The 27,075-nt window shown below is 45.1% G+C and overlaps 1 protein-coding gene and 11 non-coding genes across 12 annotated transcripts; 11 read left to right on the top strand and 1 right to left on the bottom strand.

Moving 5' to 3' along the window:
• Positions 1–388: 388 nt before the first annotated feature.
• DNAJC5B (DnaJ heat shock protein family (Hsp40) member C5 beta) lies at positions 389–27,075 on the bottom strand. Its single transcript, XM_065053678.1, has 4 exons — positions 26,969–27,075; positions 12,494–12,707; positions 8,563–8,737; positions 389–3,553 (listed from the first exon to the last, which is right to left on the bottom strand). Exons 1-4 carry the CDS (start codon positions 27,073–27,075, stop codon positions 3,462–3,464), a joined length of 588 nt encoding a protein of 195 aa, XP_064909750.1. The 3' UTR covers positions 389–3,461.
• Positions 15,378–15,466, top strand: TRNAY-GUA (transfer RNA tyrosine (anticodon GUA)). Its single transcript is given in 2 exon segments — positions 15,378–15,414; positions 15,431–15,466. It is a non-coding gene; the product is annotated as a tRNA-Tyr (tRNA).
• Positions 15,793–15,865, top strand: TRNAA-AGC (transfer RNA alanine (anticodon AGC)). Its single transcript has one exon. It is a non-coding gene; the product is annotated as a tRNA-Ala (tRNA).
• On the top strand, positions 16,610–16,698 carry TRNAY-GUA (transfer RNA tyrosine (anticodon GUA)). Its single transcript is given in 2 exon segments — positions 16,610–16,646; positions 16,663–16,698. It is a non-coding gene; the product is annotated as a tRNA-Tyr (tRNA).
• TRNAY-GUA (transfer RNA tyrosine (anticodon GUA)) lies at positions 19,809–19,897 on the top strand. Its single transcript is given in 2 exon segments — positions 19,809–19,845; positions 19,862–19,897. It is a non-coding gene; the product is annotated as a tRNA-Tyr (tRNA).
• TRNAA-AGC (transfer RNA alanine (anticodon AGC)) lies at positions 20,206–20,278 on the top strand. Its single transcript has one exon. It is a non-coding gene; the product is annotated as a tRNA-Ala (tRNA).
• Positions 20,988–21,076, top strand: TRNAY-GUA (transfer RNA tyrosine (anticodon GUA)). Its single transcript is given in 2 exon segments — positions 20,988–21,024; positions 21,041–21,076. It is a non-coding gene; the product is annotated as a tRNA-Tyr (tRNA).
• On the top strand, positions 21,395–21,467 carry TRNAA-AGC (transfer RNA alanine (anticodon AGC)). The gene has a single exon. It is a non-coding gene; the product is annotated as a tRNA-Ala (tRNA).
• On the top strand, positions 22,997–23,085 carry TRNAY-GUA (transfer RNA tyrosine (anticodon GUA)). Its single transcript is given in 2 exon segments — positions 22,997–23,033; positions 23,050–23,085. It is a non-coding gene; the product is annotated as a tRNA-Tyr (tRNA).
• Positions 23,394–23,466, top strand: TRNAA-AGC (transfer RNA alanine (anticodon AGC)). The gene has a single exon. It is a non-coding gene; the product is annotated as a tRNA-Ala (tRNA).
• Positions 24,191–24,279, top strand: TRNAY-GUA (transfer RNA tyrosine (anticodon GUA)). The gene is given in 2 exon segments: positions 24,191–24,227; positions 24,244–24,279. It is a non-coding gene; the product is annotated as a tRNA-Tyr (tRNA).
• On the top strand, positions 24,587–24,659 carry TRNAA-AGC (transfer RNA alanine (anticodon AGC)). Its single transcript has one exon. It is a non-coding gene; the product is annotated as a tRNA-Ala (tRNA).

Raw genomic sequence — 27,075 nt, 5'->3', positions numbered from 1 at the left:
TGTCCTCAGCAGCATCACAGTTTCACTCTCCGCACACGCCCTTGTTCTGGGGGAAATCATTCCACCTGGGAATGGATGCCAGTAAAATTACTGCATTATATCACTTCACTGCAGTTTTTTTTATGCAGACAAGCATTCTGCATTTTATAAAGGATTTACAATGTGCAGCTATAGCTCTGAGTGCTTTGCACAGGTAGGCACATCTGCTGCAATCCAGGTTCCTCTTTGGGGATACCCTGAGTTGCCATTTACCATTTCTCGGGATGCAAAGCCCTCATTTTGGATAGCTGTCTCAACAGCTTATCTAGCTGTTACCAGAATTATATAGTTGATAGCGTGGAAAAGTAAAGGGAGGGCTACAATTCATACATACAACCTTTATTAGTCAGAGTGGTTGACAGCAAAGGTAGATTTGAATATATATTAATAGTACTTTACATATAAATAAATGCAGCAAAACAGGACAAAAATGTGAAGCTCTCTACATTGTGAGAAGATTATGGGTGTACAAATGAACTTGACACAGAAACAGATCATGTAAGCATAGTTATGTCCACATTAGGAACTTTCTGAAAAGCAAATAAATCAGTAAAATCTTATTGAAGACCTAAGTCCTGAAATCCTAGTTCATCCTTTCTCCATGTGTCCTCAGAATAGCTAGTCCTGGCAGCAGTGGGGCAGATGCTCTGGTACTCCGAAAACTAAGTTTCCTCTTTGGAATTAAACCATGGGTTCAGACACTCAGATTTTTAAACAGCAGTTCCTTGAGAACCCACTTTGTTCTGAGGTTTTTGGTTGAGATAATATGTTGTGGCTCTTCTGTATGGATTTCCATGTTAGGAAAAGGGCTTTGCAAACACGTGGCAGCTTGTCCATTTTTGCATGACACTGCAAGATGGAGTCATAAATCTTTTCCAAGAAAAATCTCCCATTTAAAAAGAGTGAATAAGAACCACATGACTTACAGTACATCTTGAGCCCATGGAGATAATGTCCTTGATTTCAATAAACTTTGGCTCTGGCCCATAGACTCAGGTGTGAGGAGGACATCAAAGGCGTTGCATGGGAAAAAAATCCCCAATCACTCTTGCTAATCTGGGATTTACCTTTCCCTCCCTGGCTTTAGGCCTCATCTGTAGCTGTTGTTGAAATCAATGGTGCGATTCTCAGTCACTTCCATGGGAGCAAGAGGAGGGATTTCACACAGGAAAGGATTTGATGTATGATGTGTAGCTTTACACTAGACTTCTCTCCAAATGCCTTTTCCATCTCTGCTGGAAATAGTCACTATGTAGCGTGGGCATACTTTCACGGTGAATTTCTCTACCAGATAGTAAAACTCAAGAAATCACTTTTAGCCTGCAGATCTGTCACATGTTATGTGCTGTCCCTACTCCTTTGTTGGACGATAGCATCTTACACCAGAGCAAACACCATGCGAAGGGCATGGTGAGAAGATTTGTGGCACTCGGCCTTCTGGGGTCACGTACCCTCGGTGGCAGGATGGTGTCACCAACCCCCCTCCCCTGGGATGGATGGGCAAATCCCCCTCGTACTGCTGGGCAGGCAGGACCATGGTGTGGATTGACATGCATGTGAGTGGCCTCTGAAATTATTTGCAACATGCAACTGAGGATGAAAAGGAGCCCATGGGTAGGAGGGCAGCGAGTGCCTGCACACGGCCACAGCCTGTGCCAAGATGTCCCCTCCGCTCTGAAGCCAAAAAATAGGGCTATTTCTGAGGGCAATGTGAGCGTTAACTGGCCCCAGTGCCTGCGTCTGGAGAAAAGGTGTGTAACCTGAACTGCAACTAATGGCTTTTAAAATGCCCATGTGTTATGGGAACTTTAAAGAAATGTTGAAAGTACTATTTCTTTACTTTGGAGTTACAGCTGGTGCAATGGAATGCACTCTTTTCCCATATATTTAGCTGCCATGGAATGACATTTGATGTGAAAGGTGAGAGTAGAAGGAAGACAGTAATGTTTCACAACCACAAGATCCAATTTTAAGGAAGGAAATAACACTTTTGACTAGCTATATATTCACTGGTCTATATAATTCAGTAGTACATTACATCCCCCTTTGGACTGCACCACTGTGATTAGAGGAGCAAAAATAGCAAATGCAGAGAACTGACAATGATTTATGTAACACGATCAATAAAGAGAAATTCGGCTGTCTAAGGCTTAAAACTAATACGTCAAACCAGTGAAATGATAAGTTTAAGTTCTCAGAGGCATTTCTTTAGCTCTTCCAAATTAGGAGCCTAATTACTTCATGCTTTCTTTAGCCATATCCACATGCACCTCCACTGATCTGTATGGCAGCATGTCTGAATGTACACTGCCTCCCTACCTCTTTATTTAAAATCACACCATGCGCTCTTACAGCCACTGTGCCCAGGGCCGAGGGGAGGACTCAGGCTCGCCCTGAAGAGCCACGTTATGAGGAGGAGGGTCACTCCTCTGCTGCTTGCCCGCCCTGCCGAGGCCTTGCTGCTCCCGATGGCCCCCAGCCCAGTGCCAGCGGGGCGGCAGCCAGGGACACAGAGCAGAAAGCAAGCTGGCAGAAAGCTGTTGGCTGGGAACCAATTTCCAGCACATCACAGCTGCAGCCAGAGAAGTTGGGGCCACCTGGCATGGGTGGCAGGTCCATCCAGGCAGGAACTGGGGAGTTTTGCCATGAGGCTGTCACTGGCTATGGGGAGAAGAAAGAGGCTCTGGGGCAGCCCAGGGCCAGCCTCGCCTCCCACAGGGCATTTGCCTGCAGTCTCCTGGGTTTGCTACTCATGCAGGAGGAGACACAGAGCCTATGTGTGCTTCTGGTGCTGGATTTGGAGTGACCTGTGTTGTAACCACCAGCAGAATGATGCCCCAAGCACTTTGGCTCAGGTTCATAATGGCTGGGGCTGGGCCCCAGCAAGCTGCTATAGCCGCTTTACAAAGAGCCTTTCCCCTCTGTGAAGGACAGCCCTGTCCTGCTTGTCACTCACTTTCCCTCTGAGGTCTGCTAAAGAGCATTTCCATGGCTCCCTCATAGGAATGTTTCACATCCAGCAAAACTGCTGCATGGAGGAGCGTTCCCAGGACAGGGCGAAATGGAGCTGGTGTGTCTGGGAAGGGACTCGGGACAGTGTCTGGGAGGTGAAGCTGCAGATGAGGGCAGGGAGAAGAGCAACTAAACCAAAGGAGTATTATTAGAGTGAAAGACCATGCCGAGCCTGGCAGTTCAAAGCCATGAGACACCACCTCTCTATTGGCCATAAATGTCTCCTTGCAGAGTGTAGGTATCAACTACTGGAAGCAGCCTAGAGGGAGATTCTGCCTTGATAGGAAATTACTCTCCGGTTACTCTTGATAAGCTTAAAGACCACTACAACACAGGCTGCAGAACTTCTCACATGCTTTTTCTCGCTGTGGCACTCAGTGGGAAGCACCAACAGGTCGTGCTTGCCCGCTCTAGGAGTCTGTGCGGTAGCTCCGGTGGCTGTCTCCTATTAGCTGCGTCTTCTCCGTCGCGTTAGTCGGCTGGAGCGCGATAGTTTCTCCATCTAAATTGGGGAGGAAGACAAAAAATGTTATACTTTACGAATCCTTTACTTGCTACCAATGTCAGACTTCTTGTTAGCATCAGTGTTTCATCCGCTGTTGTGGCTGTGGTTAGCCTTGGCTTCACATGCAGCTATGTGTGTACTGAAGAGGCAGCAATGCCCACACTGGCTCTACAAATGCTCTTACTCATTGTCCATGTGTAACGGCAGATTTCGAGGTGACTATTGCAGTTGCTATTTAATTGGACATTAGTTGTACCTGGTGCTTTGCAGAGATTGCAAGATAAAGGGACCTGCCTGTTCCAATTGCAAGTGCTTGTTTCTGCAAATGTCTGAATATAATGAGTGCTGTTGTGAGTCAGCAAGCACTAACCTTGACAGTGTTTGAGAGAATGGGCCAGAAATGAGTCTGGAAGAAGGCAAAGTTAAGAGCAAAGAGAGAAGGGAGTTGAAAGGAAAAAAATTCATGAGCAGTAATTTACTTGAGAGGCAAGAAATCATACGTATCCTGAAAGCCACCAGTGAAATAAAAGTGTTAAATTGCATTTTGAAGTTTTATGTAATATATTTACAATAGGATTTTGAGAATTACTGTTTTAATGTGTTTGTTGTAGAGTGGAGGAAAGTGAAGTCCTTACAGAGTTCCCTGATGGCTGTTGTGTTCCCTCTGATAATCAACAAGGTTTGGCTGCCCTTCTTCTGGGCTTTTTTCCAACCCATCACTTTTTGGGGGAGAGGAGAGGACTCAAGACTCAGAGGCTGACTTTTAAAGTTTCAGCCCTCTCAGTGATGTGTTTTCATAAGAAAAATTCTGGACTATCTATATCTTGATATTAGCACAGCCTTCAGAGTAACCGAATGCAAATGATGCCTTTTTTTGCCAAATGACCGAATGTTCAGAAAAAAACCTCATCTGACATTTCCTCCTGTTTACATGACAGTTGATGGGATGAATCATTGGCAGAAGATGTAATGTACAGGGGTAACTTAACCCAGGGCAGGAATCTAACTGCGTGCCATACGGCTTCCCCTCAGTGGGGGTAGAACAACTTTGACTCTGTCAAGGTGAAAGGCAAGAATGATTAAATGCCAAGCAGCTTCTCTGTATGGGCAATTCCGTATTTAGAGACAAGGTCAAAACCAGACATGTTTCGTAACTACTAAAAGTCCATGAGTAATTAATACTTAGAGCTCAGCTCAGGCGCATATTTGTTTGGCAGTTCCAATCCATTTTTAAGTTGCTGTGTATGTTCTAGATTTCTGAGCAGCACTCCCTCCCACCCTCTGCTGCCTCCGAGTTGTTCATTTTATGGGAGATCTGCAGGGACTAGCAGTTCATTTTGCTGTGGTACCCTGACGTGCAACAAGAGAATGGGACCCACTGCAAACAGGTTGCATTGTTTCCAGCTGATCTACGGACAGTACTGAGCTGACACCTTCTCCAAGTATTTTGCTGCCCTCACCCTTCTAAGATTTTTATATATATATATATATATATATATATATATAAAAATCAGAGTAGGGACCCATGGTATAATACACTGTCCAAATATAGCCTGCTAATGGAGAGCTGCAGAATGGAGGTGCGGCAGAATTCACAGTTTAAACTGTTTTCCATAGATAGCTCTTGCTCACTGTTCGCCTACATGGGTATCATATGGAGTGCGGAGGAGACAATGAAGTGCTAAAAACTTTGTGCTTCTGAGTTGGAAAAGTATTTTGTTACTCAGGTTCTTTTTCACTTTTTTTTTTTTCTTTCTTTTTCTTATTCTTTTCCTTTTTCCTTTTTTTTCTTTTTTTCTTTTTTCCTTTTTTTTCCTTCCAGATCTCATTTTCTGTAAAATGAACATTGGTCTAGAAATGCCTTGCTGTGTTCCTATGATGATAACTGAACAGGAGAGGAGAACAAACCTGCCAAACCACTTGAGCACATCATTACGCCATAAAGTACCAAGGTAAGCCAAATTCCAGTGGCACCTCCTCAGGGACCACAAAAGTCAACAAAGGGTTCACTGTTGCCTTCAGTAGAAGCAAAATCTGGCAACTTGTACTGCATATGTGAGTGAGAGCGATGAACCATTCACACGTCCATGGTGCAGACAAGCAAGTAATACATCCCTCTGGCAGTGTGTTTTCACAGGTACCCGGAACATCATGGCATGATACCACAGATCACCCTACTTTGAACTTTTTTAATGTCATATTTAATCTGAAACACTAAAAAAATCTTATGTTTAAAATGTAACAATCCAAATATAAGATTTCTTTTTTGGTCTTCCATTGTACATTAAGCCACAGTTCTTCTGTGGTACAAACCAATAGTCATGAGGAGAAATCACTGTAACCTAAGTACAGGCCAGGTCTTGTAAACACCTGAGTTCCTTTAGTTCTGGCTGTAATGCTATCCATGGAAGTACAAGCTGTGAAAAGAACCTCCCACAGCAAATATACAACTACCTGAGCACTGCAATCAGTCAAATATATTTGAATAAGACTTTCTTCTAGAGGAAGAGGCTGTTTCACTAGAATTGAAGGCTTTGACATTATTGTGTTGATTTCAGTGACAACTGACTTTTCTTTTTCATTTTAAGGAATGGATCACTGAATTTTTTGCCTCACATATATTTTTTTTTTTTTTCACTAACAAGTATGTTTTATGGTATGTTAATTTCAGGAATGACATCAGTTGTGAAATACTTTGATTTTGTTGAGGAGAAATGTGGGGGACCCTGAAAATTATTCCTGTTATGTCAGCTCAAAAGTTGAAGTCTAAATCTCCACTCCTACAATATACACATTGCCTGTTCTGCACAGTACGGCCGGCTCTGAGCAGCTCCCACTGAGCGCTGCAACAAGTGGTGGAGACTTTGCCCTCAGAGTTTTTCAGCATCAGGAATGGTGATGGTTTATAGATGTTGCATTCCTCAGAAAAGCAACAAATGACTGCAAAACCTTTGGATAAATTAAAGTACGGCCTTAGCTTGAGAATCTACTTTTTGACCTCAGTAACATTTTCTGGCTAGCGATAATATAGATACCAGGGACAGCAGGAAGCAAAAAAAAATAATTTCCAGGTAGAATGCTCAGTCTGTGGGCAGAAGGCATGCAAAGGATTTGGATTCTAATAGGATTTCCTCTTCCAAAACAAAATCTGCTGCTGGAGCTACAGTTTGTTTCTGAATTACCGACAGGAGCACTTATATTATTTCCATAAAGTAAGCCATGGATATTCATTTCTGTGGCCCAACATTTGAAAATATCTGGTGGAGAAGACCAATCTATGTCATTCTTGGTCAGCTGCATCTTTTTGGCCAGCATCCCTAAGGTCTGGGGGGTAGGGAGGGAAGAAGTGTCATTTGAGCTGGTTATCATTCATTTTTCTGAACACAGTGCTTAATACTTTCAGCTGCAGAAGAGATGCTCACAGTATCTTCTGTCATGAAGATTTTATTTTTACTCCTGATATGTTGTTGTCTTTTAATCTAATTTTAAAATATAGAGAGTTCTGCTCTACTGAAGCAGGCTGGTTTTGATTGATGGGGAAATTTAGCAAGAGTAAAGAGAAGGGTAAGAAAGATAGAAATACCTAGTTTTCTCTGGGCCCTACCTATATACTTAATACTGTATTGAATATACTTAAACCACATAATTCCATGTTCAATTAATTTTTCAGACTGGTACTTTGTTGAACTTTAAAAATTATTTTTTTTAAATTGGTATCTCAGTGAGACTTGGTGGGAATAAAGGGATGGGAAGGTGGCCTAAAATTACTGAATACCAATAAATGCCACCTTTTCTGGAAGGAGGGAGAAATTTTTTTTTCTGCCACTGGGGAATTTTGTGCTGGATTTTGAGAGAGAGCAAAATACCTACCAAATTGCAAAAGTTCCATCTTCATATTTTAAACTTGGGTTTGGTGTCATATACCCAGAAATATCAAGACCCATTTTAGATTTGCACTCTCTGGGTGCCTAATGTTGTAGAGTACATTACATTTATTTCAATTAATGCGTTGGGTTATAAAGTTTTCACTAATTTTTTTTGCTTTTGTTGCTTTTGCAGAGACTGATCAAGTATGATCCATTTTTAAACTGACCGTATTTACCTTGATACGCCTCTAGGCAAAATCAATCTTAAAACACCACCACATGTTGGCATATCAGTTATATAAATAGCACTTGTTTCAACTACTACAAGTGTTTTGTTACATATTTATGGAAGGGTAAATTTGTGTGAAAGTTAGGGGGAAAAAGATTCTTCCTGCTAAGGGAACATGACATTTGCAATCTGGCAGTGCTAATTTAAGCATAATAAATGTAAGAATATAACAGTGTAAGACTTTCCATAACAATGGAAAAGAAAAAGAGTGAGCTGACTGCTTAGGTCCTTCCTCATTAAAAACAAACAAACAAACAAAATCTGGATTGAAGCTTATATAAATTTCCAACTAAAAAGTGGCCTAGGTCCTATCCTAGGACAACTCTGCACCATTACAACAGGGCTCTTTGTTTGAAATATGTAACCCCACTGTTGGGAACTCTGAGTCGTTTCCTGAAGCCTTTTCTTGAATTGGTACAGTTGGCCCATCACAGTCAGTGATAAATTTTACATGAATAAAACCCAAATGGCAGCTTTTTCAGGCAGATTAGATGTGGCAAGCACCAGTCCAGGCAGAGCCTAATCTATAAATTCAGGATCTAGAATATGAAGTAATGTGAGCGTGGATGCTAGAGGGTGAAAATTGTCTCTTAAGACGAGCTCTGAGACTTCCAATATTTAAGTGTCTCATAAGGGGTACAGGAGATATTTAATTGTTAGAGCCATAAGTTTAGTTTTTCATTAACACATAGCTTGGCAAGTTCATCAGGTCATAGTGTTAGCTGGAGTGAATTCGCACATCTTCCATCCATGCCTGGAAAGCAGCCCCAGCGTTGTGAGCAGAACATCTGGCCTAAAGGCTCTAATGTTAGCTCTGAACAGCTTTGCCACACAGCCCCTAAAATACGCACCTCTTTCCATGTCGTTCTTAATTTGCTCTTCCAAATCTTCTGGAGACACACAAAACTCCTGCTCTTCCCCTTCGGGTGCTTTGGGTTTGCACTTCCCGCAGCAGCAGTTGCAGCAGCAGCAGAGGCAGCAGCAGAGGTAGCAGCCTGTCAGCAGGCCACAGACTGCAAACAGGCCCTGGGTGAAACACAGCGGGCAGAAAACCCCATGAACAATCACCTTCCTGAGGCTTGCGGCCGTGTCTTACAGCTGAAGGCAGGTTGTCAAAGGCACCTTGTTCCCCAAGCGTTCGCAACGGGCACCCAAGGGGGTCCGTTCACTGCCCAAAAAAGGACCAGATCTTCCAAAGTCCTCCTTACCCATCAGCTCCTACTTGCCACTCAGTACCATGTCCACAAAGAGGACACTGACCACCAGGCTTAACTTTTTAAAGTCTGTCTTCAGCTGACGGCCCTCGGAGGAAACTTACAGGCAGTATGCAAAATCCCACCCACCTTAAAATGACTCATTTCCATCTTAAAAATGACTCATTTGCCCAAGATCGTTTTCACAAACACTTATTTACTGGCAGGTTCTTGTCAATAACAAAGCCAAGAGAAAAAGAAGCAAAGACATAGATGCATCCCACGTAACTTCAGGCACTGAAATAAGGTATCCGAATTAGGACTGCAGCCCCCATGGACTCCCCACATACTCAATGGGAAGTTAAAAGCCCTTCCAGAAGGTGATTCAGCCCCAGAAGGATTTGGGTTGCCCATTGGGGTTGTCTCTCTCTCCTCTGCGCAGCCTGTGCAGGAGCACACAGGTGATAACTCCTAATTTAGACTCCTCGGGCTGTGGTTTCTTGATCTGGGGACTCAGGCAGCAAGAAGTTCCCACCTGCATCACCCTCTGCTCACTGCTGTCCCCGTGGAACAAAGCAGGGAGTCTTCAGCAGCACCTGGGGCCAAGACCAGAGACCTCAGCCAGAAAACTTTAATTTTTCGAGCTTTTCTTCCTCCTGACCAGGCCACTGCCTGGGCTCACAGCACAGCTCCGCAGTTGTTTGCTTTGGGGGCTGCATGCTGCATTGCATAGTGGTGTAAGAGCGAAGGAGAGACAGTGATATTCCTGAAGTCAGTGCTGATACATGGAATGTGTATGTAAAGCCAGCCTAACTTTGTGGCCACTAGATATATATGCATTAGAGATCTAGCCAGACCTTAGCATTACGGTTACACAGTTTGTATTTTGCTCACTATTTGTTATATTCATAAGAAAACACGCTGCTGAAGAAGAAAGTAAGCACAAATGTCAGGATATTGTCAAACGTTGACAATGAAGCTATGCAAATAACCCTCAGTTATGTATGCATATCTCAGGCAATGTTAGCAGGGGCAGAGTGGAGTATCTTTGAAGGTAGTAAGAATATTTACATGCCTGATATTAATATAGGCATATATCAAGACTGAGTGAGGTGCTTTTAAATGAAAATGACTCTGACTTTTTGCTTTAACATGTTTTACTTGACATGGACACCCAAAACCGTTATAAATTCCGTAACCCCTAAAATAAGTTAAAACAGAATGAAAGCATAGAGAGGAAAAAATACTTTAATTCGTTCATGATACCTTAACTGTTTCAAGATTTCTTGTGTTATATTATCATAGTTGGTAAATCAACAATCAGTTTATTGATATTATCAATAAACTGATTCCCTCTATCATGAAGACAGTTGATTGTATCAATAAACTGTCTTCATAATAGTGGGAGATTTTTGGGGTTTTTTTTGCTAAAACAGTTAACCAACCAACCACTGTGCCTGCCAGTGGAGAAGCAGTTAAAGTTCCCATTACCTGTGTCAGTATGTTCCCAGTTTAATATGCCTGCTAAGAAGTCTGGCACTCCAAAAAAAAAGAAAGCAATTTGCACTTTGCATTTCTCCTTTCATTTGAATTTCCTTACTTCTAATGATACACCTCCTCACAATTGTCAGATTTTCTCTGTGTGAATGTGATAGGAAAGAGGATTTACCAGGAATGTTCGTAGTTGAAGAGGAAGATAACAAGCAAAAGCTGCGGTCCCTACTGTCTTCTATCAGAATGGAGGACATTAGGGGTTCAGACATCATCTGCAGATGACATCTCAGGCTCAGACAGTGTTACAATGGCCAATACAGAAGTCCGAAACTGACACAGCATTTGTGCTTGAGTTTAAAAGATGTGAGGAATAGTGAGCTCAGCTTGCAAAAAACACTTGGTGGCTTGTTTATGCTTTGGAGGTGGCAAGATTTTGGGCTGTGGGTGGGATAGAGAGACCACCTCAGATGAGTCTACATGCATATTTTGTAATTTTTTGCACAGAATTCTTAAATAACAGGAAGCAGTGATTACTTTTGCTGAGATATTCAGTATATCTCGTTTCACCTCCAGGACTGAGCTCCCTTGAAACAATCCACACATACATCCTTTACCTGTTAGGGGCTTACTAGCTTCTCTCTGTACTCTCCACTGCTCTCCTTATGAGTCAAAGCCACAGTGGTTATTTCTGTTCCTGATTTTCAAACCACAGAGGACTTTATACTTCGTAAAATATATTTATACTGTTAAAAAAAGTCAGTACTGCTGTGCTCTCAGCTCTGAGGCAATGTTTCCCACCATCTGAACACTGACAAAGAGGCTGAAGAAGAGGGTGGACAGCAAAGAAATGAGGGAATGATCTAGCAGGAGAAGACAATATCTGTGGCGAGGAGTCTAACCCGTATCACAGTCAGCTCCAGGCAGGTGCTGGCCGGCAGCCTCCCGCCTGCTTCTGAGGGTGCAGCTGCGCCTTTGCAAGTGCCATTTGAGCACCAGTATTTTATTCATTAGTTCTGTTCACTGCTCTGCATTTGAGCAGATTCCATCTCATCCTGATTCAGCAGACAAATTACAGCTTCTCAGACCCACGGAAGTGCCCAAGTGACTTCCCGGTCTGGAAGAGGACTGTGGGGCAGTGAAGCACTGGCCTGATCTATGCTGAACACAGGAGTCCATGTTCCATGGTTCTTGGATCAAAGCTGTCACAGTGTGCTTGCTTCACACAGTACAGATCATTTTCCTATGTATTCCAGCAAAGTCTTCACTTTGCTGTGCTTCTGTTGCTGGAAACACTTGGGAACATCATGGATTTTGCACATCTGTCGGTTTGTTAAATTTCTGTAACATTTCAATATTTGCAGAAACGCTCAAATTTGGCACGTGCAAACATCAGAGAACACTAGTGATGTAAGAGAGCACATGAACACAACTCCTTCATAACTAGAACAGCCCATGATATGTTTTTCCTTGACCAATATGCCAGATTTTGATGCATCATTCTCTTTGTTCCATGCTCTCTATCTCCACTCCACCCTTCTCACCTTTTCTTCCACTTCTTTTCTCTCACCCCCTCACCAGGGCACATATATGATGCCATAATCACAGAGAGTTATGTATCATTATTGCTTACTTATGCTATGTGCTATATATAGCAAAGAACACAGCTAAATTTGGACTGTAATAACTTATTAACTGGTTGTCACATAAGTGGGACTACTCGTTTTTGAACAATGAGTCATTTTTATTTAGTCATTACTGAAAAGAAAGTCAAAATTAACCCAGAGCACTAGATTCAAATCTAGTTAATGTCTGAAACTGTTACAAAACATGCACTCTATTTAACTGTTTGCTGAGTTAAGAAGAAAAAGAAAACACTCTATACTAGCACTGTTCTGAGCTAATGCTATTAATACATTCTGCCACTGTTGATTTTCCAGATAATGTTGTTTCATTAAGCTTTTAGTTGCAGCATAGATTCAGATCCTACTATTTATTAAACCTGTATAGAGATCATGTATTTCAGGGGGGTTCCCTGTGTATGCAGTTGTCTGTGTGCATTTTAACACTTGATTTCCAACAGAAAATAACAGCTTACCTTTGCCCACCAGCTTGAGAGCATGAAGTAGGTGTTAACATTTTCCTCACCAAACTGTTCTGCTACATAGAGCCCTAATGATCCATACTTGTCATATATGTTTCGCTTGGACAGATCAGTCAGTGTTGCATGAGCATTGTTGATCTCTTTAAACTTTTCTGCAGCCTCTGGGTTGTCTGGATTCTTATCAGGATGATATTTCAGAGCCAGTTTTCTTAAACACACACACACAAAAAGAAAAAAGAAAAAAATTATGGGCACATGTGTGCGTGTATACAGACATTTACAAAACATCACAAAATATTTTAGTAGAGATCTAATCATTCTGAACGCCATGTTCAGCCTTCTTTTTTCAGGCTCTGGTGTTCACAGAGGACTTGGTGGAAGGAAAACAAGACAAAGTGACCGAACACGAAAATTTTGGTGAAAAAGGTATTCCTATTCCACTGAGTGTGAACTTTGTGTATTGACACCAGGTCAGATACCATGTTAAAGCAGACAGTGATACATGCTGAAAGCACAGATTGCAGCATAATAATAAATCACACGCATTTGTTGCATACTGATTGCCAACTGATTTGCATCATTTAGCAGGCTTCGACAAAGATAAAGATTTTTTAAAGATTGTTTGAAAACATGATCACATTGCTTATCCCATCAACATTATATTCTTTATAGCCAAGGAAATTCCTTATTTGATTATCTATCAATAGTAGCCATATTAAAATTTTGTAAACAGTGTCTGCATTTGCAGAAACCCAGACAGTGATGATGGAAAACTCAGTGAGGAGTTGCAATAGAAAGCAAGTGTCACTCTGCAGCTCAAGGTGGAAAAGTATCGTGAGTTAGCCCATTCCAAGTGCCTGTCTTTGGGCCTAATTCCTCACTGATGCACTTCTGAGACAGTCCTTAAAGTAGTGGAAGCCGATTGCCTGCTGTTTTGGGCTTGTTTATGCTAGTGGAAAGCCTTTGCTAGGACAGGGCTCAGTACTGCCCTTTTCCCCTGACCCCAGCACCACGGCACCTGAGGACACGTACAACTTGAGAGGAACAGCGTGTGACTCACGGACAGCACTGGGGAACCACAGCCTGGAAAACAGAAGGTTTGCTTCCAACCATTTTGAAGCACGAGCAGTGTGAGTTCACATGTACTTGCAAAACAAGCATAGACACAAGTGTATCTTTTTGAAAATCTCCACTCCTGTTGAAGAACTGGCGATAAGATTTTTTCAGGACGTTTATTTAATGACTAGTGCTGACCTCTAGTGGCATCAAAAGTGACTTGGTAACGTTTTAAATTCTGGGATCTTCACTTCAGTCAAGCTATGTTGCATTTTGTAAATATTCTCTCCAAGTGTTTCAGGAGCTAGCCATGACTGCTACACCAAAAAAGTATTATTTGTGATGTGAAGGCAGTGTGCCCACACTTCTAACAACTTTGTCCTCAGAGTAGGGTCTTGCTTGACTTCCCACTTAAGTCCCAGTGAAGGTTATTTTCCCAGTGAAACGTAACCGCTTTGCTGCTGATGACAGTTTAAGCCTTGGAGATGTCCTGACGACACCAAGGCTGATATGAGCCTGGGAACAGCCTCTGCCAATGATCTCTTCAGTTCTGTACATTGAACCCAATTTGTCTTCTCATAGATAATAAATAACTTCTTAAACATGTCTCAAATAGCATAAAGGGGTTCACTTCTACTCATATGTAATATACTGTGCCTGTGGTACCTTAAACATAATAAAAGATGAAATAGGAGAACTGGAAAAACAAGCTACGTCTTGCATGACTAATGACATTATGTGCCATCCAAGTATTTTAGTAGCTTATGCAATCTGTCTCTTTTCTTAGCTAAAAACAAACCCCAGCAATTAGGGAGGTGTTACTTTCAAAACCCATGTGTGGTTGCAGCCATTGGACAATCAATTGTCTGCCTTTCTTTTCCCACAAACCCAAAGACATCTTCTGCCCTCTCCATATCCCCCAAAATCTCATTAAAAAAAAAAAAGAATTTGAAGAATATGTAGGCTTGGAAAGGTGAAAAACATTAGTTTCACACTCACTTAGTGTTTTCTTAGAATACTATTAGTAATACTTACAACACAGTGCAGTTAACAAAAGATTTGTTCTTGTTTTCATTTTGGAAAAAATGTCTTTGCTGGAAATAGCACATTGACAAAACAACTCAATGCACACAAAGATGACATATACTACCTGGAGATGATTTAGTAATGGGGAAGAGATTTATATACTGGTAGATCAATTAATATGAGTGAGACAGAGGACCTCATGAGGTCCTAGCCCAGAAACGATAAAAGTGAGGACAACGACTATGTGGCATAAGACAAAGTATCAGCTATATAGAAGCTTCTCTGTGTGTCCCTGTAAAAGTTATATTCCTAGTAATATGATAACTGTGGTTCATTATGATTATAGAAAAATAAACCAAAAGCCAGTGAGTGACGAGGAGTTTGTTGGTTACTTCCCACACAAAATACATGGATTTATGTTCATTCAGATTTTTCTCATTATGAGTGGCTTTCACTTTCACCACCTTGAGAGCAAGAATCACTGCAGCCCCTCACAGCAGCAAGCAATATGGGAAACATTTGGGAGAGAAAAGTGTCAACAGGCAGACAAAGAGCCATGCCACAAGATGGATGGGGCACTAATGGAAATTAAGTCAGAAAAATACGCTCAGCACCTCTGACAGCAGGAGGCTTAGGATGAGAGGTGAGAGCAACCTGGACTGCTGCAGGGGTGGGTCTGATGAGGGAACACATAGGTGTAGGGAGCAACATTTTGGAGAAGGGAAAGTAAGTTCTATAAGGTGAGATATATCTGTGCAATAGAGTATCAAAGGGTGTACAGTGCTGCCCTATGATTCCTTCGATAGCTCAGCTGGTAGAGCGGAGGACTGTAGGCTCCCTTGCACGGCCATCCTTAGGTCGCTGGTTCAACTCCGGCTCGAAGGAGTGCCCTTTTGCCTGGGGACACACCTGCCTGCACCTCTGCCTTTTGGCCCTGCCCAGCTGGCTCCATTCAAGGGCTGCCCAACCTCCAGCTCTTTAACCATGGTGGGGACCATGACCAGCCAAGGCAGTTTTGGGTGAAGCCTGGGCAGAGGATGGTGCTCCTGAGCCCTGGGGTTTGGGAGGAGTCACCTCCATGGGGAAACTGAGTGGGTGAGAGGGGGTATGAGAAGGAGGCAGATGGGAGGCCCAGGCTTTGGGTGCAGGGCAGCCTGGGTCAGGGGTGAGTGTCTGGGATGGGAGAGGACCTGAGGCAGAGGCCATGGGCTGGGGAATTAGCTCAAGTGGTAGAGCGCTCGCTTAGCATGTGAGAGGCAGCGGGATCGATGCCCGCATTCTCCAATGCTTTTCATTCCCCTTGCCTGGACACAATGTCCTTTGCCACAGGCCATGTTTCTCGGGGGCCATGGGAGCTTGTGCTGCACCCAGAGTGCAAAGAGTAGGAGAATATCCAGGGCTGTACCAAATGGAGCACAGATAGATTAATAGGGCCCATATCTTCCCCCTCTTTCCTGGATTGATATCAAATGTCATCTTTGGTAATGTGTCCAGTTCTAAGCGCCCCCCCATGAAGGAAAGACATCTAATGAAATGGAGCAACCTCACGGGTGGACAACCAAGAAGCTCAGGGAATGGAGGGATTTCTATATGGGGATGGGCTGAGGATGCTGAGAATGTTCAGCTGGAAGAAAGAGAGGATCAGAAGGTTTAGGCAACCTTCCAGCTCATAGAAGTAGGTTACAGAGTAGAGGAAAGGCTGTCCTTTTGACTGGTGCCTGACCGGAGGGCAATAGACAGCCCAGTGAAATTGGTTCAAGAAAGGAGTGAGCAGGATATAAAAGGGTGACCTCTTTTTGGGCCTGAGGACATAAAGCTGTAGAAGAGGAGGTCCAAGAAGCCAGTGGAGTTTTTATGATTGTTGGTCTGCAGGGTTTGTTTTCCTAAAGGATTGAACAAGATGGTGTGATGTTGGAGCTGACGCTGTCGGAAGGAAGATATTGGAGTAGAGGCATCATGCTGTGCTGTGCATGGAGAAGCATTGCATGACTGCGTGATGGGCGAGGTGCTGGGTAGAGCCCCAGGATTCCTTTGATAGCTCAGCTGGTAGAGCGGAGGACTGTAGGCTCCCTTGCACGGCCATCCTTAGGTCGCTGGTTCAACTCCGGCTCGAAGGAGTGCCCTTTTGCCTGGGGACACACCTGCCTGCACCTCTGCCCTTTGGCCCTGCCCAGCTGGCTGCATTCAAGGGCTGCACAGCCTGCAGCTCTTGCCTGTGCTGGGAAACATGACCAGCCAAGGCAGTTTTGGGTGAAGCCTGGGCAGGGGATGGTGCTCCTGAGCCCTGGGGTTTGGGAGGAGTCACCTCCATCAGGAAAGTGAGTGGGTGGAGATGGGTGAGAGGGGGTATGAGAAGGAGGTGTGTGGGAGGCCCAGGCTTTGGGTGCAGGGCCGCCTGGGTCAGGAGTGGGTGTCTGGGAGGAGAGAGGACCTGAGGCAGAGGCCATGGGCTGGGGAATTAGCTCAAGTGGTAGAGCGCTCGCTTAGCATGTGAGAGGCAGCGGGATCGATGTCCGCATTCTCCAATGCTTTTCATTCCCCTTCCCCGGACACAATGTCCTTTGCCACAGGCCATGTATTCTGGGGGCTGCAGGAGCTCATTCTGCATCTGGACAGCAAAGAGTGGGAAAAAATCCAGAAATGTACAGGAGGAGTACAGTCAGTTTAACAGAGGACCTTATTTTCACTGTCTTTGCTGTACAGGCATCAAATGTCATCTTGAGTAATGTGTCCAATTTTGAGCACTGTCATAGAGGAAAGATATAAGTGAAACAGAACCACTTCAGTTGGGGGCCATCAAGAAGCTTAGAGAATGGAGGGATTTCCATGTGGGGGTGGGCTGAGGACAGTGGGAATGTTCAGCCAGGAGAAAGAGAGGATCAGAAGGCTCACACATGACCTTCCAGCTTGTAGGCGTAGGTTATGGAGTAAAGGAAAGGCTGTAAATTTGGTACTTGAGCAAAGGGTGAAAGACCACCCAGTGAAATTGGTTGAACAGAAATGTCAGCAGAATGCTGCTCACCAATGTAGGGAGGAAATTTGTGTGGCCTAAGCTCTATCAGAATTGCAGCTGGACAGTATCACAGTATCACAGTATGTTTGGGATTGGAAGGGACCTCAAAAGATCATCTAGTCCAATCCCCCTGCTGGAGCAGGAACACCTAGGTGAGGTCGCACAGGAACATGTCCAGGTACTTTGAAGGACAATAAAAAGGGGTTTTTCAAATATGTTAATGGCAAAAGACAAACTAGAAATAGCATTGGCCCATAATTTGGTGATCATGGTCACCTTATAAATAGGGACATAGACAAAGCCAAGATGTTTGGGTTTTTTGCTTTGGTCTTCAACACCGAAGATGTACTTGGGTGCTCCCGTAGCCTGGGGCTAGAGAACCTATCCGGAACTTGTACGGGATTTGCTACTCCAGCTACATCCCTACAAGTTGATGGGGCCAGATGGGATTCATCCAAGGGTGCTTAAAGAGCTGGCTGATGTCATAGCGATACCTCTCTCTGTGATTTTTCAATGCTCTTGGGAATCTGGAGAGGTCTCAGATGACTGAAAGCTGGCAAACATTGTCCCAATCTATGAAAACAGGAACATGGATGGCCCCAGCAACTACAGGCCTGTCAGCCTCACTTCTGTTCCTGGCAAAATCATGGAGAAGTTTGTTCACGGAGTTATCAAAAAACATCTAAATGACATCACAGTCATTGGTCCCAGGCAGCATAGGTTCGTGAAAGGAAAGTCTTGCTTAACAAACTTGATTTGATTCTACAACAAGGTTATTCACGTAGCTGACCAAGGGAAGCCTGTTAATGTGATCTTTTTGGATTTCGGTAAAGCCTTTGATACTGCCTCTCACAGTGTCCTCCTGGACAAGATGTCCAGCATACAGCTGCATAAACACACAATGCAGTGGGTGGGCAACTGGCTGACAGGCCAAGCTCAAAGAGTTCTAGTAAATGGGGTTATGTTGGGCTGGTGACCAGTCACTAGTGGGGTTCCACAGGGATCCATCTTAGGGCCAGCGATCTTCAATGTCTTCATAAATGACTTAGACTCAGGACTTGAGGGATTGCTTAGTAAGTTTGCTGATGACACAAAATTGGGGGGAACTGTTGTCCGTCTCGAGGGTAGAGAGGACCTGCAGAAAGACCTGAACAAATTGGAGAACTGGGCAATCACCAACCACATGAAGTTCAACAGGGGTAAGTGCCAGATTTTGAACAAGGGACACGGCAACCCTGTCTGTACATACAGCCTGGGGGGCAAGATACTAGAGAGCAGCTCTGTGGAGAGGGATCTGGGGGTTCTGGTCAACAGCAAGTTGAGCATGAGCCAGCAGTGTGCCCTGGCAGCCAAGAGGACAACTGTGTCCTGGGTGCATCCAGCACAGCACTGCCAGCCGGGCAAGGGAGGTGATTGTCCTGCTCTGCTCTGCACTGGTGCGGCCTCACCTGGAGCACTGAGTGCAGTTCTGGGAGCCGCAGGATAAAAAAGATATAAAGCTACTTGAGAGTGTCCGGAAGAGGGCTACAAAGTTGGTGAAGGGTTTGGAGGGGAAGCTATATGAGGAGCAATTAAAGTCATTTGGATTGTTCAGCCTGGAGAAGAGGAGACTAAGGGGAGACCTCATCGTAGTCTACAGCTTCCTCACAAGGGGAGGAGGGGCAGGCGCTGATCTCTTCTCTCTGGCAACAAATGACAGAACTCAAGGGAATGTCAGAAAGATGACCCAGGGGAGGTTTAGTTTGGACACTAGGAGAAGGTTCTTCCCCCAGAGGGTGGTGGAGCACTGGGACAGGCTCCCCAGGAAGGTGTCGTGGCCCCAAGCCTGACGGTGTTCAAAAAGAGACTGGACAATGCCCTGGGACACATGGTGTGAACTGTGGGGTTGTCATATGCAGGGACAGGAGTTAGATTTGATGATCCTTGTGGGTCCTTTCCAACTCAGGACATTCTATGATTCTATGATATGCACAAGCTCTTTCTGGGCCTGAGAAAGCTCTAGCTGTAGAAGAGGAGGTCCAAGGAGCCAGTGGAGTATTTATGAATGTTGGTCTGCATGATTCAGTGGGGTAAAGACTTGAACAAGGTGGTGTGATGTAGGAGCTGAGGCTGTTGGAAGCAAGATGTTGGAGTAGAGGTGTCATGCTGTGCTGTGCATGGAGAAGCATTGCATGAGGGTGTGATGGGCGAGGTGCTGGGCAGAGCCCCAGGATTCCTTCGATAGCTCAGCTGGTAGAGCGGAGGACTGTAGGCTCCCTTGCACGGCCATCCTTAGGTCGCTGGTTCAACTCCGGCTCGAAGGAGTGCCCTTTTGCCTGGGGACACACCTGCCCGCACCTCTGCCTTTTGGCCCTGCCCGGCTGCCTCCATTCAAGGGCTGCCCAGCCTGCAGCTCTTGCCTGTGCTGGGAAACATGACCAGCCAAGGCAGTTTTGGGTGAAGCCTGGGCAGGGGATGGTGCTCCTGAGCCCTGGGGCTTGGGGAAAGCAAGTGGGTGGGGGTGGGTGAGAAGGTGGATGCAGATGGGAGGCCCAGGCTTTGGGTGCAGGGCAGCCTGGGTCAGGAGTGGGTGCCTGGGAGGGGAGAGGACCTGAGGCAGAGGCCATGGGCTGGGGAATTAGCTCAAGTGGTAGAGCGCTCGCTTAGCATGTGAGAGGCAGCGGGATCGATGCCCGCATTCTCCAACGCTTTTCATTGCCCTTCCCATGACGTGGGACACTTTGCCAAAGTCTCTGTGTCCTCTGGGAGTTGTGGGGAGATCACGGAGTGCCCAGACTTTACAGAGAAGGATGACTTGCAGGGCTCTATCAAGAGCAGGAAGGTCAGTTAAACAGAAAAATTGATTTTCTCCATCTTTGCTCACAAATGGTAAATGTGATCCCAATACTGTGTCTGGCTTTGAGCTGGCCAGTCCAGGGAAGATATCAATGAAATGAAGCAACTTCAGTGGAGGGCCAGAGAAAAGCAAAGAGGATGGAGGGATTACTATTTGAGGATGGGATGAGGGCGCTGGGAATGTTCAGCCAGGAGAAAGAGAGGATCAGAAGGCTTACACATGACCTTCCATTCCAGCTTGTAGGAGTAGGTTGTGGAGTAGAGGAGAGGCTGTCAATTTGGCGCTTGACCAGAGGGTAAAAGACAGTCCCGCAATCCTGGATCAAGACTAGTTTTTGGTGGGATAGGGGTTTGATTTTTTGGGGTCTGAGGAGGGTCCAGATGTAGATTTTTGGTCTGTATGATTCTGTGTGCTGAAGGGTTGAGCAAGGTCATGTGATGTTGGAGCGAAGGTTGTTGGAAGCAGGATGTTGGAGTAGAGGCATCATGCTGTGCTGTGCATGGAGAAGCATTGCATGAGTGCGTGATGGGTGAGGTGCTGGGCAGAGCCCCAGGATTCCTTCGATAGCTCAGCTGGTAGAGCGGAGGACTGTAGGCTCCCTTGCACGGCCATCCTTAGGTCGCTGGTTCAACTCCGGCTCGAAGGAGTGCCCTTTTGCCTGGGGACACACCTGCCTGCACCTCTGCCTTTTGGCCCTGCCCAGCTGGCTCCATTCAAGGGCTGCCCAACCTCCAGCTCTTCACATATGGTGGGGACCATGACCAGCCAAGGCAGTTTTGGGTGAAGCCTGGGCAGGGGATGGTGCTCCTGAGCCCTGGGGTTTGGGAGGGGTCACCTCCATCAGGAAAGAGAATAGGGGTGTGAGATGGAAGCGGACACGAGGCCCAGGCTTCGGGTGCAGGGCAGCCTGGGTCAGGAGTGGGTGCCTGGGAGGGGAGAGGACCTGAGGCAGAGGCCATGGGCTGGGGAATTAGCTCAAGTGGTAGAGCGCTCGCTTAGCATGTGAGAGGCAGCGGGATCGATGCCCGCATTCTCCAATGCTTTTCATTCCCCCTCCCTGGACACAGGGCACTTTGCCAGGAGGGTGCTCTGTCCTCTGGGAGCTGTGGGGAGATCATGGTATTCTCGGGCTTTACAGAGGAGAGTGACTTCCAAAGCTCTATCAAAGGCGGCATGGGGACTATAACATAGGTATTAATTTTCTCCATCTTTGCTCAAAAGATGGTAAATATCATCTCAAATTCTGTGTTCAGCTTTGAGCTGGCCTGTACAGGGAAGACATTAATGAAATGGAGCAACTTCAATGGAGGGTCACCAAGAAACAAAGGGAATTGAGTGATTTCTTTGTGAGGATGGGCTGAGGACTCTGAGGATGTTCAGCTGGGAGAAAGAGAGGACCCGAATTCCTATGCATGACCTTCCAGCTCATTGGAGTAGGATACAGAGTAGAGGGAAGTCTGTACATTTGTCTGGTGCTTGACTAGAGGGCAAAAGACAGCCCAGTGAAATTGGCTCAGGAAAAGTGTCAGCAGGATACGGGTGAGCTCTTCTTGGGCCTAGAGGAGACTGCAGCTGTAGATAAGGAGGTCCAAGGAGCTAGTGGAGTTTTTCTGGTTGTTAGTCTGCATGTGTGGCAGTTGCACTTCCCCCTGAGATACGGAGCCTTCAATGGGGCTGTGGACAGCTCTTTAGTACCTTTTGTGCCCCACTGTGTCTGTCCCCTCGTACACACCTAGGGTGGTACCAAGGTGCTGACAGTCACATCCTCCCCTACCCCAGGACAGGGTGACTTCACCTCCACCAGCTGGTGGGGCAGGAGGGATGGGACCCTTGGTCGATTGACAGGGTCGTTAACAAAGGTGGTGCCCAGAGTAGGTGCAAAACTTGTGGACTATGTTGTAATACCTACAACCAGATCTGACCAAGGTATAAAATGGGGCCCTCACCAAAGACTCCCTTTGGAGTGGTCTTCTCAGAGCAGTGGGTGTGTGAACTGGAGCCCTCTCCTTAGACTGGGATGCTGTCTCAGGAGACTTCCCAGGATTGAGAGCACCTCACCTTCTCGTTTGGGTGAGTGATAATTTACTGGATGTATTCTTGAATGAATCCTTGTCTAACCCAGGCAAGTGATTATTTCTTGTGGGTACCATGGAGTGAAAGGCCTCTGGTTTTGTTTCTTGTGAGTATATGCATGCACGCTGTGGATCCTCATTATTCTTACGTTGTCGTACCCCAATAATCTCCTCAACTGATATCTGAACCTGTATTTTATGTCATCAGAGTGCTGACTAATTGTATAAACCCTGTTTCTAGTTGCTTTATTGCCTACACTTTTCTGGCTAGAAGAAAGTCCATTTTGGAACACGTTGCCCTTCTAAAATTGACTTTTGAGGTGCCTCCGTGACAGCAAGATTCGGTGGGCTAAGGTGTTGAGCAAGGTGCTGTGATGTTGGAGTGAAGGCTGGGGGAAGCAGGATGTTGCAGTAGAGGCATCATGGTGTGCTGTGCACAGAGAAGCATTGGATGAATGTGTGATGGGTGAGATGCTGGGCAGATCCCCAGGATTCCTTCGATAGCTCAGCTGGTAGAGCGGAGGACTGTAGGCTCCCTTGCACGGCCATCCTTAGGTCGCTGGTTCAACTCCGGCTCGAAGGAGTGCCCTTTTGCCTGGGGACACACCTGCCTGCACCTCTGCCTTTTGGCCCTGCACGGCTGCCTCCATTCAAGGGCTGCCCAGCCTGCAGCTCTTGCCTGTGCTGGGAAACATGACCAGCCAAGGCAGTTTTGGGTGAAGCCTGGGCAGGGGATGGTGCTCCTGAGCCCTGGGGCTTGGGGAAAGCAAGTGGGTGGGGGTGGGTGAGAACGTGGATGCAGATGGGAGGCACAAAGTTTGGGTGCAGGGCAGCCTGGGTCAGGAGTGGGTGCCTGGGAGGGGAGAGGACCTGAGGCAGAGGCCATGGGCTGGGGAATTAGCTCAAGTGGTAGAGCGCTCGCTTAGCATGTGAGAGGCAGCGGGATCGATGCCCGCATTCTCCAACGCTTTTCATTCCCTTTCCCATGACATGGGACACTTTGCCAAAGTCTCTGTGTCCTCTGGAAGTTGTGGGGAGATTATGGTGTGCCCAGGTTTACAGAGAAGGCCAAATTACAGGGCTCTATCTAGAGCAGGAAGGTCACTTAAACAGAGAAATTGATTTTCTCCACCCTTGCTCACAAACAGTAAATGTCATCTTGAGTACTGCGTTCAGCTTTGAGCTGGCCAGTCCAGAGAAGATGTCAATGAAATGAAGCAACTTCAGTGGAGGGCCACTGAGAAGCAAAGGGGATGGAGGTATTTCCATGTGAGGACGGGAATGTTCAGCCAGGAGGAAGAGAGGATCAGAAGGCTTACACATGACCTTCCAGCTTGTAGGTGTAAGTTGTGGAGTAGAGGAAAGGCTGTCAATTTGATGCTTGAGTAGAGGGAAAAGACAGCCCTGTGAACTTGGATCAAGATTAAGTTTTGGCAGGATATGGGTAAGGTATTTTGGGGCATGAAGAGAGTCCAGCTGTACAAGAGGAGCTCTAAGGAGCTAGTCGAATTTTTCTGTTTGTTGGTCTGCAGGATTTGTTTTCCTAAAGGATTGAACAAGATGGTGTGATGTTGGAGCTGAGGCTGTTAGAAGGAAGATATTGGAGTAGAGGTGTCATGCTGTGCTGTGCATGGAGAAGCATTGCATGAGGGTGTGATGGGCGAGGTGCTGGGCAGAGCCCCACGATTCCTTCGATAGCTCAGCTGGTAGAGCGGAGGACTGTAGGCTCCCTTGCACGGCCATCCTTAGGTCGCTGGTTCAACTCCGGCTCGAAGGAGTGCCCTTTTGCCTGGGGACACACCTGCCTGCACCTCTGCCTTTTGGCCCTGCCCAGCTTCCTCCATTCAAGGGCTGCACAGCCTGCAGCTCTTGCCTGTGCTGGGGACCATGACCAGCCAAGGCAGTTTTGGGTGAAGCCTGGGCAGGGGATGGTGTTCTTGAGCCCTGGGGCTTGGGGAAAACGAATGGGTGTAGATGAGTGAGAAGGCAGATGCAGATGGGAGGCCCAGGCTTTGGGTGCAGGGCACCTGGGTCAGGAGTGGGTGCCTGGGAGGGGAGAGGACCTGAGGCAGAGGCCATGGGCTGGGGAATTAGCTCAAGTGGTAGAGCGCTCGCTTAGCATGTGAGAGGCAGCGGGATCGATGCCCGCATTCTCCAACGCTTTTCATTCACCTTGCCGGGACACAAAGTCCTTTGCCAGGGTTCCAAGTTCATCATTGGTCCAGGAGGGGAGAATATTCAGGGCTGTATCAGGTATTGGCATAACCATAGATAAGCCTTCATCCCTCTTTATTTGGCAGTCATTAAAAGGCATTCAGTGAACTCCACTCATTTTCTAAACGAATTTGAAGTCATTAATGTGTACTCTCAGAGAGGTGTTGATGTAATTCTTTTTTTCTGAGTAGGCTTATCAAACTGGAGCTTCTCAAACTCTAAAGAAAATGTAAGAAGTGTGGTATATCTCTGCATTTTCTTCACTGTCAGAGTGGAAAGCAGAACACAAAGTTCAGTGTATGTTATGCCAAAATGTTTCTAAAGATTATTTTTGTAGGATATTGAACATAAACAGATCTTCTTTGAATTTGGCTGATTAGAAGCCTGTTAGCTTTAGTCCTTGATAAATTAGACTGTGCCAAGCTCGAAATAAAAGCACAGAGAGGTACCTCTGTCATGTTTATTAAAAAGTAAATTTTGCCCTCGGCTGTGGTAGTATGATTAATACTGACTTAATTAATAATGGCAGAGAACTCAGAATCAGGTATTGCTGGTTTTATACCTTGTACTAAAGAATACCAGTTCAGCAGCAGATTTTTGGATTAGCATAAATTAAAAGATAATTAAAAGAAATCTATGAGACTGACTCATCATTTTACCTTGCAAATATTTACAGCTACTCCATTAAAAGTGAATCCCTCTGACAGTTCCACTTTAGTCAGAAGCAGCCTTTTTTTTGCTATAATTACTAATAAAGATGGATAAAGCACCACTGTCAGTTTTACCATAGATCACTGTGTATATCATCCTTCTTCATGTTCAGCATTAGATATACTTAATTCTATTCTACATTCTTCCATGACAACTCACTCTTTTGGGGATTAAAGAAAGCCTCCTTTTCATAATTTTAAATGTAAAAACAGCAGAAAAACATGAGGTTTGATATAGAAGATGGTTTCTGCAGCCAAGCTATACTACAGGGACACAGAAGGTGCAAGTCATGAGTGAATTTGATACTGTAGTAAGTTTATCCCCCAGTGGTATTATTATGCAAGTCAACAGAATCAGGAAATGTCAATAGTTTTCCTCCTATTGTGTGAAGAGTTTGAACCTTCACTATTTCTCCCACCTCCCTTGAATATACGCCTTTAGGAACAGAAAGCAGGAGAGATACAACTTGTTCAAAAACACAGAGGACAGAGTCTCAACAAAGTTCAGACTAAACGATGCAAGCAGATTTATTTCATAACTTCTTTTTTAGTTCAAATATATTCTTGCCTTTGAGAGGAATAGCAAGCTGGATTAAAGTTTGACTGGTAATACATTGCGACCAGCAACACCCAAAATGATGCTGTAATAAAAGCTTTACTATATTTATTAAAGCTGCAAGTGCATGCCTGACTTACTTCAATGTCAAGAACACCTACTTTACTCATGACATTTAAATTTCTTTCTTTTTTAATAGCAGCAGAACAGACTTAAGAGTAAAATGACCCATAAAATCTTCTAGTCTTATTTCTGGGTCTTGTTACATTTCAATAATAAAATACTTTTCACCAGTTTGATAACTTTTGTTTGAGCAAAACTTATCTTAAAATCCTCTCTTAATTTTCAATAGAGAACCTACGGTTTCCTGTGCCAGTGTGTTTTGATGGTTGGTTGTGCTCACTGTGAAAACCAGGTACCTCTTTTTCAGCTCAAACTGCTTTTAGATTCCAAGCACTGCTTTTGGTTATGCTTGCCTTTGTAATGTGAAGAACCCTATCACACCTACCATTTTTTCTCCTTCAAAGATATTGCACATTGTAAGAAAATAATCTATTTGGTTTCTTCTTTATCTCAAGATAAACTGATTGAATGCCTTATGTCTCTTACTCTAGTTCTTGAGTCGTTATTATAGAACTTTTCTGCATTGGTTTTACTCCTCAACATACCTCAGGAAAACATGTTTACACAAGAACTGGGTGCTGTATCCAAAGGCCACGCTTCGCAAGCATAGTCTGCGTTATTTTATCTTAACAGTCTGACCCCTCATTTAGCTACATTAAAACATTTTAGAGGAAGCATACAGATTGCCTGTGGGATGAAATTAATAGATTTAATTTGTATTATCTCTGTTTCTTTTCAGGCTCACAGTGAAAAAACGTAACAATGAGTGTCCACAGTGCAGGTAATTAAAAAGGTTTTACCATCAAAATACTGTTAGACACACAGGCATTTTGTAGGCATGTTGCAAAGCACGTTTTACATACCTGTAGGACTTCTTAATGTCATCATGTGTCGCTCCCTTCTCTAGGGCCAGGATTTCATATAATGCTTCTCCTGAGGTTGACAAAGCACGTTGCCTTTGTTCAGCCAT

Source organism: Columba livia, chromosome 2 (assembly GCF_036013475.1).
Source record: "Columba livia isolate bColLiv1 breed racing homer chromosome 2, bColLiv1.pat.W.v2, whole genome shotgun sequence".
Taxonomy (NCBI): domain Eukaryota; kingdom Metazoa; phylum Chordata; class Aves; order Columbiformes; family Columbidae; genus Columba; species Columba livia.
The sequence above is the reverse complement of the archived record's forward strand: the minus strand, read 5'-3'. Positions and strand labels throughout refer to the sequence as shown.